Source organism: Vulpes lagopus, chromosome 18 (genome assembly GCF_018345385.1).
Source record: "Vulpes lagopus strain Blue_001 chromosome 18, ASM1834538v1, whole genome shotgun sequence".
In the NCBI taxonomy this organism is placed as follows: Eukaryota; Metazoa; Chordata; class Mammalia; order Carnivora; family Canidae; genus Vulpes; species Vulpes lagopus.
In genome coordinates this window covers 29,673,385-29,688,194 of record NC_054841.1, presented here as the reverse complement: position 1 = coordinate 29,688,194, position 14,810 = coordinate 29,673,385, and the positions used below count along the sequence as shown (strand labels likewise).

Sequence of the window (14,810 nt, the reverse complement as noted above, 5' to 3'; positions counted from 1 at the left end):
TGAGGAGAGGGGTTGGGGCCAGTGAGGAGCCACTGCTGGTGAAGAGATAAATGGGGCTGACAGCCCTGGACCTGGGCTCCCAAAGGCAGCTGCAGAACAGCCCAACAGATTGAAAAACAGCCTCATGTAGGTCAGAGCCACCACGGCAACGTATGCCCTGCTAGGTGCTCTGTGCAGGGGGGAGGCACAGGGAAGGGAGCATGGTGGGGGCGATGCAGGGGCTGCACCTTGCACCAGGGCACAGATAGTGGGGGCGAACAGAAGTGGAGGAATCCAATGGCAGGATGTGAGGACTGGTTTGATGGAGGCAAGAAGGTGCCATGTTTCTGGCTTGGTCACTTGGTGATTGGCCAGAGTCTGCAGCAGCAGGGAATCAGGATCTGGGACTCAGGAGCACGCCCTGTGCACATCTGGGAGCACCAGCAGTGGTAGAGGAAAGGGCTCACAGTCCTTACAGGACTTTGGCTTGACAGATACACCACAGACCACGGAAGTAGACGGGGGAAGACATGATAAAAAGACTAATATCTGTTTATGCTAGGAATTCCTGCAAGCCAACACATTTAAAAAGACTCCGATTTCAATAGAGGAGGCAAACCTGTGAAGGGGTGGGGCTTAGGGGGCACCCAAACAGTAACAGGGGCAGCAGGAATGCTCAATGCCCTTGGCCATTTGAGGAATGCAGCCCAACAGTGAGATGGCATCTTCCACTTGTAACTGGCAACAACAAGCCTACCAAGTCCAGATGGGTGGCCGAGTGGGAGAGGTGTGTGCCCTGGTGCACAGATGAGGGGAGTAGAGGCAGGTACCCAATCAACATCGCTCATCCTTCCACTGTGCAGCTCTGCTCCCAGGCAGGTGGGTGTGGGGACGAGCATGTTCAGTGTTCACAGGGTTCAGTGTTCACAGGCATGGGTGGCTGAAAGTTAACAGAGGGGGACAGTGCCTGTGGCCTTACCCCACCCATGTGGCACAGGATCCTTGGGGGCCTCTCCCCAGTGGCCTGGGTGTTCCCTCCAGGTAAAACCATATCCAGCATCACCAAGTGGGGAGAAGACGACTCAGAGGAGACTGGGCCATTGGCACTTCCTGGGGAAACAACCCAGCTGAGCCTCACTGACAATGGGAAGCAAAGGAATGATGTTCTCTCTTCACTCACACACACACACACACACACACACACACACACACACACACACACGGCTGCAATTTAGGGGAGGAAACTATAGTTAAACTCAGCCCCCCCCCCCCAAAAAAAAAAATAAATTCAGGCCCCAAGGATCCCTGGGTGGCTCAGCAGTTTAGCACACCTGCCTTCGGCCCAGGGTGTAATCCTGGAGTCCCGGGATCAAGTCCCCACATCAGGCTCCCCGCATGGAGCCTGCTTCTCCCTCTGCCTGTCTCTGTCTCTCTCTCTCTCTGTCTCTCATGAATAAATAAATACAAAATCTAAAAAAAAAAACAAAAAAAAAAAAAAACAAAACCTCAGGCCCCAGCCACATTGCCAGGACTGAGCAACAGAGACTGGAAGTGCCATTCTCTGGAGCTGACTACAAGCAAAGAAAATAAGCCTGGGAGTGATACCCCCCACCAAGCACTGCGTTACCTCCTCCCATATTGCATACAACAGGCTTCTCTGAATATCCTTGGGGTGGGGACCTCCTCCTCACCAAAGAAACACCTGCAGGAAAGGCCCCTCAGGTCCCTCCTAGGACCTGGGGCAGCTGAGACCCACTTCCTGAGAGGCTGAACCACGTCAAGTCAATGCAACTGGGATTGGGACTCCATGCACTCCCTCCATAAAAACGAACTTGGCATTATGATCAAAAATCAACATTTTAGGGGTACCTGGATGGCTCTATCAATTAAACATCCGACTCTTGATTTCAGCTCAGGTCATAATCTCAGGGTCACGAGATCAAACCCCACATATGGCTCTGCGCCCAGCAAGAAGCCTGCTTGAGATTCTCTCTCTTCCTCTGCCCTTACCCACTACACACTGTTTTTCTTAAAAAAAAAAAAGAAACCCCACCCCAACATTTTAGCTGCTCTAATGTTATAATGAAATACAGCCCAAGCATTCACCATCCTGTACTGCCCACCCCCAACCCAGCAAAAAGCATGGAGATCAGCTAGAAGGTGGCATCCCTCCGTGGATGGGTGGGCAGCACAGGTCTGGGATGGAAAAGGTCAGTGCCTGAGCTGAGACAGATGCAGTACTCCAGCGAGTAGGGTCATGCAAACACCTTCGGCTGCTACTCTTGTCCCACCATCGCCCCCAGACCCCAGAGGTCTCCTGCTCCTGCCAGAAGGCTCAGGAGACAGACAACCTCCGGGAGCAAGTTTCAAAGCTGATATATCCAGTTTATTCGGGAGGCAAGTGCCTTCCAGTATTTTTATTTCTTCCACTTTAAAAATGTCAAGGGCTATTTGTGTGGTTCTTCCCAAACCCTGGATCCTGCCATGACCAGTTTAACATCCAAGGTCCTTTCAGAATCCCAGGCCAGGAGGCTATAGGAGGGACTGCTGAATTCCCGAGGGCAAGAAAATAGTGTCCCTTATCCCAAGTTTCTCCAAGCAGAGCCAGCTGCTCCTCCAAACAGGGCTGGTGAGGTTGTCTCAACACCCCTAGGAAGGTCTAACCCTGAAGGCAGTACCTGGAGGGCTGCCTGTCTGATGGGAGAGATGGCAAGCTAGCCTTCCCCAGATCCCCTGCCAGGGCAATCATCACCAACTACCGGAGGAGTGAGGCTGCCAAAGTATTTCTGTAGCTCAAGCAGGGCCCGGAAGCGATGGGAGATGGCATTCTTCTTGGCTTTGGGCATCTCTGCATACCTAAGGGGTGACAACAGCAGTTCAGAGGAGCCTAGATTCAGGGTTCCCTCACCTGTCTTGCAGACCAAAGCTCCAGGAGTTGCCACGAAAGGGTGGTGGGGCCATGAGCTCCCAGTAGCCAGAGTTAATTTTTAAAAAACCAGAGAGTTTTAAATTCCCCTATAGGCAGAAACCCGTATTAATGAATGTGGAAGGATGTTAGACTTGCTCTAGTGTGTCCAAAAGTCATTAAGGGAAGCTAGGGACAGGGGGATGAGCTGCATGTTTGATCAGCTTTGTCATCTGTTGACAGGAAGCAGTGGGGCCTGACAGAGCAAACACAACAGTCTCCTGTATTGTGGGGGTGGCATGGGACAGCCGGCCAGCGGCCTCGCCTCCATATCAGGACTTCAATGAGGTGAGAATCCCACACCCCACTGTGTGCTTCAGATCTGTGCTGTCCTGTATGTGGCCACTAGCCACAAGGGGCCATGTAAACTGAAATCAACCAGAGCTGAATAAAAATAAATTCGGTTCCTAAGTCACCCTAACCACATGTTAGATTGAACAGTGTAGAGATAGAGCACTTCTCTATCTTGCATTCTTGGATGGTGCTACTTCATGTTACCCTCAACCCTGTCTGGCTACTGTGAGGCCTCAGGTCATCCTCCCTAAGGGCCCCTGTAACACTTGATTCTAATAATGGCCAATGTACATGGCCAGTGTAAGTAGAGGGGGGTGGAAGGGTCAGTGTGAAGTACTGAGAACACTTGGCACTGTGGGGGTTTCACGAGGTGCCCACCAAAGGCTGCAAGTGTTAACATTTTTCCAAACTGAACAGGGAGATCAGATCATCCCACAGAACTGTCCAGTTCATACATAACAAGCCAAGGGCAGAAAGCAGAAGACACTAAAGTCACACAGCTGCTATGTGGCAAACTGGAGCCCAAGATCCCAAGAGCCCAAGAGCCCAAGAGCTCCCAGCTGTGCCTGGCTGCCGCCTACACTGGAGACTGGCCCACTCACATTCCTTGCATCCACCCCAGCAGAACCGCCTTCAGCTGGAGCAGCACCTTCAAGCCTGTTCCCACCCGGATATGCATGCCCACACCTGGACTGGGTGCTGAGCCAGCCCCAACCGTGGTTCTCCCAACCCCATATCCCTGGAGGAAAATGTGGCTCCTTACGTCTGCTCATATCCATCAGGCTGAAAGCAGGGGTCCCAGCCAAAGTCTCGGCAGCCTCGGGGCACTACAATCCGGCCCTGCCAGAGGAAAAGGGGGGGGACAGGTCTGTCACTGAACATGCAGTAGTTGGCTTGGGAGGAGGGTGGTAGCCAGTTGGGAGTCTGGTTAGGTTATGTATTTGGCTAAGCCCCATTTACTCAAAATATGTGGTTTCAAGAGGTCCGTGGTACCTGAAAATGTTTACCAAGTACATAAATAAAACACAGTGGGACAACCCTCTCCCATCGCACACGTAAACACGCACATGCACACACACACACACACACACACACACACAAAGAAAACCACAAACATGCTCAGCCCACTGGTGTCCCTGGAGCTGCTCTCCATCTCTACAGCTTGACAAACTGTGAACTCACTGAAGAAGAGAGTCAGCTTGGAAAAACTGACAGAAAACATTTTCTCTTCCTAGGAAGTTATGACGAGGCACCTGAGGGGCTCAGTCGGTCAAGCGTCTGCCTTTGGCTTGGGTCATGATCTCAGGGTCCTAGGATGGAGCTCTGTGTGGGGCTCCCTGCTCTGCAGGGAGCCTGCTTCTCCCTCTCCCTCTTGCTCCCCCTGCTTGTGCCCTTTCTCTGTCAGATAAGTAAATAAAATAGTAAAAAAAAAAAAAAAAAAAAAAAGGAAGTTATGAGGCCCTGAACTATACAGACAAGCCCTATGCCTGCTACTCATTTTTATTATGTTAAGTGTGAAATAAATTGCTACATTTCTCAAAATGCAACTGAGGCTCTAACAATTAAATGAAGAAACAAATTATTTACCATACTGTCCAATACATCAATGAGTTCAGTAAATACTGACTATAATAGGCAAATTCCAACAGGAAAATGTTACCAAGAGAACCAATTTAATTCAACACCATGAGATGTCATGTTGCCATGAAGGTTAAAAAATAAAAATTTAAAAAATACAAGGGAGGTACACCCAGGTGGCTTGGTTGAATGTCTGCCTTCAGCTCAGGTCATGATCCTGGGATCCAGGATTTAGCCCATCTCAGCAGGGAGTCTGCTTCTCCTTCTCCCTTTCCCTCAGCCTCTTCCCCTGCTTATGCACACGTGCTCTCTCAAATAAGTAAAATCTTTTTTTTTTAAGTTTTTTTTTTTAAAGGTTTTATTTATTTATTCATGAGAGACAGAGAGAGAGAGAGAGAGAGAGAGAGGCAGAGACACAGGCAGAGGGAGAAGCAGGCTCCACACAGGGAGCCTAATGTGGAACTCGATCCCGGGTCTCCAAGATCATGCCCTGGGCCAAAGGCAGGCACCAAACCACTGAGCCACCCAGGGATCCCAAATAAGTAAAATCTTAAAAAAAAAAAAAATTTTTTTTAAAGATTGTATTTAAGGAGACAAAACAATGAGCATAGTTTTACCAAATATAATGAAATACCACATAATGTCTGCATCTTACCATTGATTTGAGTGCATCCTTAGAAAACTGAATGTAACAACAACAAAAAAAAACCAACAAACAAACCCAGGACATTTTTGGAAACTGTATACTCTCTAGCAACTTTGTGTGAATTTTTATACAAGCACTGTTTTATGAGTTATATAAAATGTTATAAAAAAAATAAAATAAAGATTGCATTTATTTATTCATGAGAGGCACAGAGAGAGGGAGAGAGACAGAGACACAGGCAGAGGGAGAAGCAGGCTCCATGCAGGGAGCCTGACGTGGGACTCCATCCCAGGTCTACAGGATCACGCCCTGGGCTAAAGGTGGCACTAAACCGCTGGGCCGCTGGGGCTGCCCTAAAATTTTTTTTTAAGTATATAAGGAAGGGGAAGAAAATGGGGTTTAGCCACAAAACTGCCACCTTGTTCAAACCAAGGCAGATTCTGCTATTGCTGGTGGGGAGCTACGTGACTGAGGCCCATTACTGAGCCACTCTGGACCTCATCCACACCACAAAGGGTTTTTGAACATCCACAGTGGGGCAGGTAGTGCTCTCAGCACTGGGATCATAACAAACCTGGCCCTGCCCTCATCAAATGGACCTCTTAAGCAAAACAGGCTTTTCACTAGTAAACAAATTAACAATTACAAAATGCAAAGTGCCTTAGAAGGAACAGGGAGCTTAGCTCAGGAATAACAGGATGGAGTGACCCAGATGGGGAACTCAGGAGATGCTTTGAGGAGATACTTTGGCCACATAAAGTGATGGGCAAGAACATTCCAGGTGGAGGACACAGCTGCTGTTGGGACCCAAGATGGGCAAGGCTTCAGCATACGTATTGTTGAACGGACAATGTGACTGGGTTTATAAAGCTTGAGTGAGAACAAAACAAAAAGAAACAAAGCCACCTCAGGTAAAGCAGAGGCTGGGAAGCAACAAAGTACATGAAGCAGCCAGAGCTGGGGAGACAATTAGGCATAGTGGGGACCCTAATAGTGGGTCACCTCAATGACCAGGCCCCATCAGCAGGGATAGGACTGTGGTTGCTCACACTTCTGATTTTTTTAAAGAATATTTTTGTGAAAGTAGCAAATGACTATATTCAACCCAGCAATTATGTATGACCCAATAATCTTGGTTCTGGGTATATATCCAAAAGAACCGAACACAAGATTTCAAGAGATAACTGGCGCACCCACGTTCATAGCAGCATTATTCACAATGGCCAAATGTGGAAGCAATCTACATGTCCATCAACAGATAAATGGACAAAACAAATGGGTATATACATACAATGGATGTTACTCAGCTGCAATAAAAAGGAGAAACTGTCACAAGCTACAACACAAATGATCCTTGGAAGGGCATCATGCCAAGAAATAAGCTGGCCACAAAAAGACAAATACTGTATGAAAGATTCCAATAGTATGAGGGGTCCGAAGTTGCCAAACTCTTAGACATAGAAGTGGAATGGCAGTTGCCAGGGATTGGTGGGGAGAGGGAAAGGGGAGTTTTTGTTCTATAAGTATAGTTTCAATTTTGCAGGATGGAAAAAGTTTGAGCTCTGCTGCATAACAGTGCACATATAGTTAATACTACTGTACCGAACACCTAAAAATGGTGAAGATGGTAATTTTTATTATTATTTTTTACCACTATTAAAAAAAAAAAATGGGATGTCTGAGTGGCTCAGGGGTTGAGCATCTGCCTTTGGCTCAGGGCGTGGTCCCAGAGTCCTGGGATCCAGTCCCACATCAGGCTCCTTGTGGGGAGCCTGCTTCTCCCCTGCCTAGATCTCTGCCTCTTTCTCTCTCTCTCATGAATAAATAAATAAAATCTTAAAAACAAAAAAGAACCATTAACCAAGCAGGGCATCACGAAATGTCTGTGGACAACCCCCAGTGGAGCCTCTGGGGTAGGACTCTGTAGGCTACTCAGGACTCTGGATTTTATCATGAGCAGAAGGGACTGGCGGAGGAGTGATGTGCCAGAAGGCACAAGGTGGGAATGGCTGTGCTGGGGGTGGGGAGCAGGCCAGCTCTGAGGGTGGTGTGTACTCTGGGAGAAGTGACTAAACACAAGGGTCTGACAGGCAGACGTGGCTGTGGTGAAGGGTAGCTAGGGAAGGAATGAGCAGAGGAAAGTAAGATTCTACAGGAACGTGAAAAATTGGAAGGATGGGAGATTCTTACGAGAAGCCGTAACCTCAGCACTTGAATAAAATGTGAGCTGAAAAAAAACTGGGTTGTCCATGTAGTTCTGTTCAGCTTTCACGTCTGCTTCTTAGGAAGGCACACAGCGCAGAGCTCTGGCTATGCCAGACCTCAACAGCCATGAGCCAGTGTGTATCCCTGAAACGCCAGCCTCAGAGGTCAGATAGATTTCAGGACTGACGGCACTTCTAGGTGTGATGCCCAGGGGCATGTCTGGGCAAAGCTCTGGGAACTAACTGGCCACCAGGGCCCTTCCCACCACCCTCCTGCCTTAGGCCCTGTGCCATTGGCTCGTGCCGCAGCGCCCTCTGGCGGCACATGGGGGAATCACAGTAGGTACGCACGGAGGTCTGGCCCCTGAACAGGAGCACTGGCTCACTGGGGTCCCCGGTGCTGAATGCGAAAGTGCAAAGTGCATAGGCAGACTTGTCCTCGAACCCTGCCAGGAGCTGGTGTAGACCTGCAAGAGGAGTATAGTGATGTCTGTTCAGCTCAACTCCCAGCCTTACTCCCCACCCCTGAGGTCCTGGAGGGGTAGTCACCAAATTTGGGGAGCTTATACATGTCATCAGATAGATTCTCTTCTATTACATGTCTGAAAAGCTCCATAACCTAAAGTGTTTTTACAACTACCCAAGGAGGGAACATTTTGGCCCACAACTGTGACAAGGTATGCACTGTCAGAGCCCCAGAGAGGCAGCTAGCTCCCACCTCCTTGGCCAGGCCCTAGTTGAGGCAGACAGGCTAGCAGTCAGTAGGACTAGCTCTCTCAGCCAGAATCAACTGCAGCCTTTCAAACTCACAGCCCCCAACACCCTTCCCATCCACTCTTTACATATCTCAGCGCTCCCTGGAGCCAGGTATGTGGGGAAAGTCTAAGCCACAGGTTATAGATGGGGAAACTGAGGTGGAACACAGGCTCCGTGGTGGGGGCTGGAACCTGAGATTCCTGATTACTAGTTGGGACCCCTCCCCTGGACCACTTCTGGATTCTCAATTCCCAACAGATAAAGGAAGAAATAAAGGAGCTTAATACCTTCAGGCTTTAACTTCTCCAGAAACCACTTTCTGCAAGAGAAATAAAGGTGAGTCAGACACCAGGAGCAGACAGATCTTCCTACCATCTTCTCCAGGCTGCACCCCCCCCCCAAAGGGGCATGATAATGTCTTAGCTCAAAATGAAGAGAAATAACCCAATAGAAAAAGGGATGGAGGTAAACAAGCAATGCACAGAAAAATCAATAAAACCTATTAAGGCCTTAACCTCATTGGTAATTAGGAAAATGCAAATCCAAACCAAATGTGGTAACATTTCACACTCCCCACACTACAGAACACTAAAGTCCCAATACTCAGTGCTGGTGAGGATATAGAGCAATACATATGGGTGCTGTTGCCTTGGCAAACATACTGGCAATCCAGAAGTTCAAACTAAACATACCCAAAACCCAAAAAGCACCTCTGTGCACATGCCTTCCAACCCCAGCAAGGAATATTTAAAGTGGAGATATGTGTACCCTAGAGACACACAAAGACCATCTGAGGGTGTCCAGGGCATTGGATAGTTTTAAAGAAATCCATTTTCAGATATCAACTTCCTTATTTCCTTTTTCCTGAAATTGATCTGCCATGAATGGATTTCTCTGGGGGGGGGGGAGCGGGGAGTGGGGGTTCCATTTGCCCATCTCCAATTACACAATCACATTCTCACACTTTACAAAAGAAAGAAAGGCATGCCTCTCCCGAATCCCTAATCCTTCCTCAGGACAATGTGAAATATTGGTATTGACACCAAGGCCATGAATGACCCACAATATCAGGTAACCAATCAGTTCAAAGTTTGGGTGATCTTGTGGCCAGGGCCCTGCAAGGGGGTCAGGGACCACTCACATGTAGGGGCCAGGGAGGCCCCCAAGGGCGTTGAAGCACAGACAGGTGTCCTCCACCAGTACAGGCCCCTGTACCTGCAACACAGGGGAGCAGAGCCTGGGACCTGTGACCAAGAGTAGTCCCTGCCCTGAACCTGAATTTTCAGGCCACCCCAGCTGGGGCCAGACCCGTGGCTAATTGGGATCCATAGTAGTAGCAGTTAACAGCTATAGAAAACAGCCCTTGGCTAATCTCTTATCCTCATTTTACAGATAGGAATACCAAAAACTTGGCAGATTGTAAAGCTTACTCCAGGCACAGCAAGAGCAGTGGGATTCACACTCAGACACTGTGACTCTCCATAAAGTGCTCTTTCCCAATTCCAGAGATGTGTGAGTGCAGGGGTTGATGTGTGTGGGGAGAATGTAGGCATTGGAATATATGTATCTGAAGTTGGAGACAAGTGTGTGCATGTGTACGTGTGTGTGAGCGCACACAAGTGCTCATCTAGGAGAAATAGGCAGTAAAGGTGGAGAAAGAAAGGTAGTATTCCTGGGTCGACATTAACTGACTCCAATCTAGCTAGGCCTGGACAGGTCCTTGAAGTTATGACCAACTGTGCCCACCCTATTATTCTCTGCTGAGCCCAGCAGGCACAGCACCCAGAAGCCACCAGGACAAGAGGGGCAAGTATGGGACACGTAAGGAGCAAGCACCTGGCGAGCTGCTTCCTGACACTTCTGTATGGAAATCTCATCAGGCTCTCCCTGGTACTCCGGCACTTATTGGAGAAACATATACAAAGAGAGTCAGGTCACAGGGAAACAGAAATCAAACCATCTTTCAAAAAATAAAACAAAAGACAAACATACGGTCAATTTTCTGTGCCACCAAAGTGCATGGAAACTTATCTCCCAGAATCTGAATGACCTGTTCCAAAATGAAAGAATATTTATCACCATTTGTTACAATTCCCTGTTACTACAGAAGCTGTCACCCACCTTTCTCTTTAGGTAACTATCCTGCCAGCCCCCTAAAGCTTAGCAAGTTAGGCCCAGGGGCCTCACTACAGACTGCATGGTCCCACTCTAGCAGGTCAGCTCCCCCAATTCCTCAGTCTCCTACCCCTCCTACTTTAGGTCTCTCTGCTAATGTTAAATCCCCACCCAAAATACCCTCATCCCTTCTCCCTGCTCCCTAAAACTCTACATAATCTCCTATTCTGGCAATTCTCCATGAGGGGTTATCCAGAATTCAAGAGGCCTATGAACCCAGATGGGGGAAAAAATGCCTTTATTATCACTAAACCCAAGCTGAATTTAGCATCTCTTTCAGTTGTGAATATGAAAAACCAAAATAGCATCAGCAGTTCCTGTAACCTTTCAATCCATTAAAATCACAGATGTATCTCATTACAGCTGTAGTAGATTCTCTCAAAATATTTTCAACCCTATTTTAAAATTATAGTAACTACACACATGGGTAGACTGACTCCTTTAATACATTAATAAAGCATATGCTAACTAGATCACAAATATTTACATTGAGAATTGTATTTTAAGAGAATTTCCTTTATAATTGCATGTATTTTACTTTGTACATTTAAAAATATTTTCCTGAAAAAGGGTCCATAGGCTTCATCAGCCTGTCTTTTTTTTTTTAAAGATTTTATTTATTCATTCATAGAGACACATAGAGAGATGAGAGACAGAGAGGCAGAGACACAGGCAGAGGGAGAAGCAGGCATCATGCAGACAGCCTGACGTGGGACTCGATCCAGGGTCCCCAGGATCACGCCCTGGGCTGCAGGCGCCACTAAACCGCTGCGCCACTGGGGCCGCCCTTCATCAGCCTGTCAATGGAATACTATGAGATAGGGGCAACTGGGTGGCTCAGTTGGTTAAGTACCTGCCTTTGGCTTGAGTCATGATCCCAGGATCCTGGGTTCAAGCCTCACATTAGGCTCCCTGCATGGAGCCTGCTTCTCCCTCTGCCTATGTCTCTGCCTCTCTCAGTCTGTCTCTTATGAATAAATAAATCAATCTCAAAAAAAAAGAAAAAAAAAAGGAAGACTATGAGATAAAGAGTTAAGACACCCTGTTCTAAGACAACTTCAAGTTCATCTTCTCCAGTAAGCCTCCTCTGGGCATTCTAGCCCCTTAAAATGTAGGTGGCCACATTCGCAACCAGAGACGGGTTTGGGAACCGGGCATCCACTATCCTGCATGGGGCTCTTTTCAGGGTGGCACTACTTGTCTGTTGGACTGGCCTAGCCCGGCCTCAGGATCCCAAACTTTTTATCAGCCCAGGGCTCTGGTTCTTGAGTAGGACACCCTGTACTGGCACAGAAGTGCCATCATTACCTATGCTGTGAAGAAACAAGAGGTTGGTACCCTAATGACTAAGTCCCACTCGTCTGCCTCAGACATACCTAGTGGATGTCAACACAATTCTGCACCATGACCCACCTCCACCTCTTGGCCATAAATGAGCACGGACAAACCCTTTTCCCAAGCAAGGCTAGTGAGAGCTAATGTATGGCAGAAGCCTCACTGTCCACTCCACCAGGAGGGAAGTAAGCAGAAAAACGCTTACTAGGAAAGGGATGAGCATTCAGAGAACTACAAAGGCAAGATAGGCCCTTGGGACACTCAAGTCCTGGGGGGACATCCTTACACTGGTATTCCCATAAGAGTCACCTGGTGGTTTACATGAGTTCCCTGTGTGTCTCTATTACTTGCACCCAAAGGCTATCAATCCACCCGCAGAATCCTCACTGCTAGCCACAAAATTCCCAGAAGCAGGAACTTTGGATTTTTTTTTTTTTTTTTTTTTTTTGCCTTCTTCGCTGTGAAAAAGATCTTCCAAATCATCCCCATTTCACAGAAGAGGAAGGAGGCTGAGGATCACATTTCTGGACAGTGGTGGGGCGTGGATCGCCCAGTTTTGCTGCCCGTCCCACGCACGCTCTGTCTGACCCCTGCCACCCCAGGTCGGCAGCGGGGTCTGGATCAGCTCCAGAGTTGTGTCAAGAGCCCCGGTTTGGGGTCCAGCCTAATCGGGGATCTTTGGGACAGGTACTGAGGACCTGGCACTCCTTTGGCTCCCGCAGCTTCCGCGCTCGCACGGCCGGATTTGTCAACGCCCTAGCTCTATCAAGGCCAACCACCGGCCGTCCCCACTGCACGCACGGCCGTTTCACTCAGCGCGGCCCAGCCTGTTCCACGCGCCCGGGGCCGCCCCTCCATGCGCACTCCGCCTGGAGGCTGCTTCTTCGCCCGATCCCCAGGGGCCCCTACCACGCGCTACCCCAGCCGCCACTGGTCGGCCTCCCGCGCCCTCCTGGCACCTCCTCCAGCTTCTTGGCGTTCCCGGTGACAAACACGATCTTTTTCCCCGCCAAGGGGGCCGCCATGCTGACTCCGATTACCAAGCCGACCCACCGGAAGCCCTTTGCCTCGAGTGGCAGGCACTTCCGCTGACGCGGAACCCGGCGGCGCAGCTTCCGGCGTAGGGCCCCAGCCCAGGGACCGCTGGGCATCCGGCTTCCCTGCTCAGACCCTGGGGAACGCCGCTTGAGCAGCCTGGGGCCCCGAGCGCTAGAAGGGAGAACGGCCCGGCCATTCCCGTCCTCAGTGCTAGCCACAAGATTCCCAGAAGCAGGAACTCTGGATTCCGTCTGCGCCGGAATGGCGGGGTCTTCCCGAGACTGGCGGTCCAGCGCGTTGAGACCATGCCCTTCCGCCGAGGGGACGTCTCTTCGAAGACCAGAAGAGACCACTGCAGCCACCCGCCCCACCTCTGCTTTCTCCCCTCTCTGGGAAGGGGGCATCGAGGAGAGCAAAGAACCTGCACGGTAATGAGCTGCTGTCCGGTGCTCTGGGCGGTTCGCCTTCTCCGCGGGCACCTCCAAATCTACCTGCGAGAGCTGTGTCCTTCTGGGCAGGGGCTGCAAATCCGGATCTTTATCCTGACCTCACCTCCAGCCCCACTCCGTTCTTTCCTTGCCCGCCAGCTCTGATTACTTTGTGGATTAAAAAAGGAATTTGTTTTAAATTAAGATGTAACTAACATATAACGCTATGTTAGTTTCAGTGTACGGCTTATAATTTGGTATCTGTATACACTTGGAAGCATTCACCTCAGTAAGTCTGGTTAACATCGATCACTTTACATAGTTACCTGTTTTTTTCTTGTGATGAGAACCTTTAGATTTTACTCTCTCAGCAACCTTCAAATATGCAGTACAATATTGTTAACTACAGTCAACATGCTACCACGCTGTACCTCTCCAGGATTACTTACTTTATAACTGGAAGTTTATGCCTTTCAACCTCCTTCACCCATTCTCCTAGCACCCAACTACCAATCTGTTCTCTGTATCTTTGAAATTATTTTCTTTTTATATGACTACTTGCCTCTGAATTTAAATTTAGCACAGCCTAAAGCAAGCCAGGTCTTTACACCCATCTTCCAGGCTTGGGACCTTAGTATTTCAACTCCCTCATTCCCTCATCCCTACACCTTCTCGCATCCATCATGCCTTCTCCATGCCCGCTCCCTCAGCCAGATCTTTGCATCCCGAACACAGTGGAGGAGTGCAGAATGAGATACCTCAATATGTGCCCCTTTGGCATAAAGATTATTTTGAGTTAAAAGTAATAAAAACAGCAGATGCAGGAAAGGCTCTTGCCTCCACCATAACTGCAAAAATTTACATTGGAGAGGTTGCAACTGGAAGAAAAGTATTAACAGACACACACCCACACACCATGAAGTAATTATCTGCATAATGGAGCAACCTTGTTTCCCAAACATCCCTTTTCACCTTCTTGCTAATGAGTTTTTTCCCCTTTGTATGCTCGAGCCCCTACCCCTTCTCCTTAGTTCTTGTAAGCATCCTGTTGCTTCATTGTCATTGGAATCTTGTCTTCGTGGATTCCGTTTACACACACCTATTAAATTTGATTTTCTCCTCTTAATCTGTCTCATGTCAATTTGATTGTAAGTCCAGGTAGAAGGACCAGAGGCAGAGGAGAAAGTCTTCCCCTCCACCACAGTATCAAAGGGTAGAAAGTGCCCCCAGCAGACCCACCTGTGACAGGCCTTGATCCACTGCTGACACCCCCATTGAACAAGCCACCTGTCTCCTTCCTCCAGGGACTCAGCAAGCACAGACTAACAGCAAGGGCAGATTCAGGGCCCCTCTCTCCTGGTGAGGAAATCCCTGACAGAGGAAACTCAAGTCAGAGGTCTCTCAGTGCCTGG

General features: G+C 48.8%; 1 protein-coding gene across 2 annotated transcripts; it reads right to left on the bottom strand.

The window, feature by feature from the left end:
- Positions 1-540: 540 nt before the first annotated feature.
- Positions 541-13,028, bottom strand: ITPA (inosine triphosphatase). Of its 2 annotated transcripts, XM_041732978.1 has the most exons (9): positions 12,892-13,028; positions 10,415-10,472; positions 10,259-10,323; positions 9,564-9,637; positions 8,710-8,741; positions 8,018-8,133; positions 4,002-4,078; positions 2,739-2,835; positions 541-919 (listed from the first exon to the last, which is right to left on the bottom strand). In XM_041732978.1, the coding sequence occupies exons 1-9, from the start codon at positions 12,955-12,957 to the stop codon at positions 881-883; spliced, it is 624 nt and encodes a 207-aa protein (XP_041588912.1). In that variant the 5' UTR covers positions 12,958-13,028; the 3' UTR covers positions 541-880. The 2 variants fall into 2 exon arrangements, with proteins under 2 accessions (XP_041588912.1, XP_041588911.1); XM_041732977.1 differs by lacking the exon at positions 541-919 and having other exon boundaries at positions 2,365-2,835; positions 12,892-13,027.
- Positions 13,029-14,810: the final 1,782 nt, after the last annotated feature.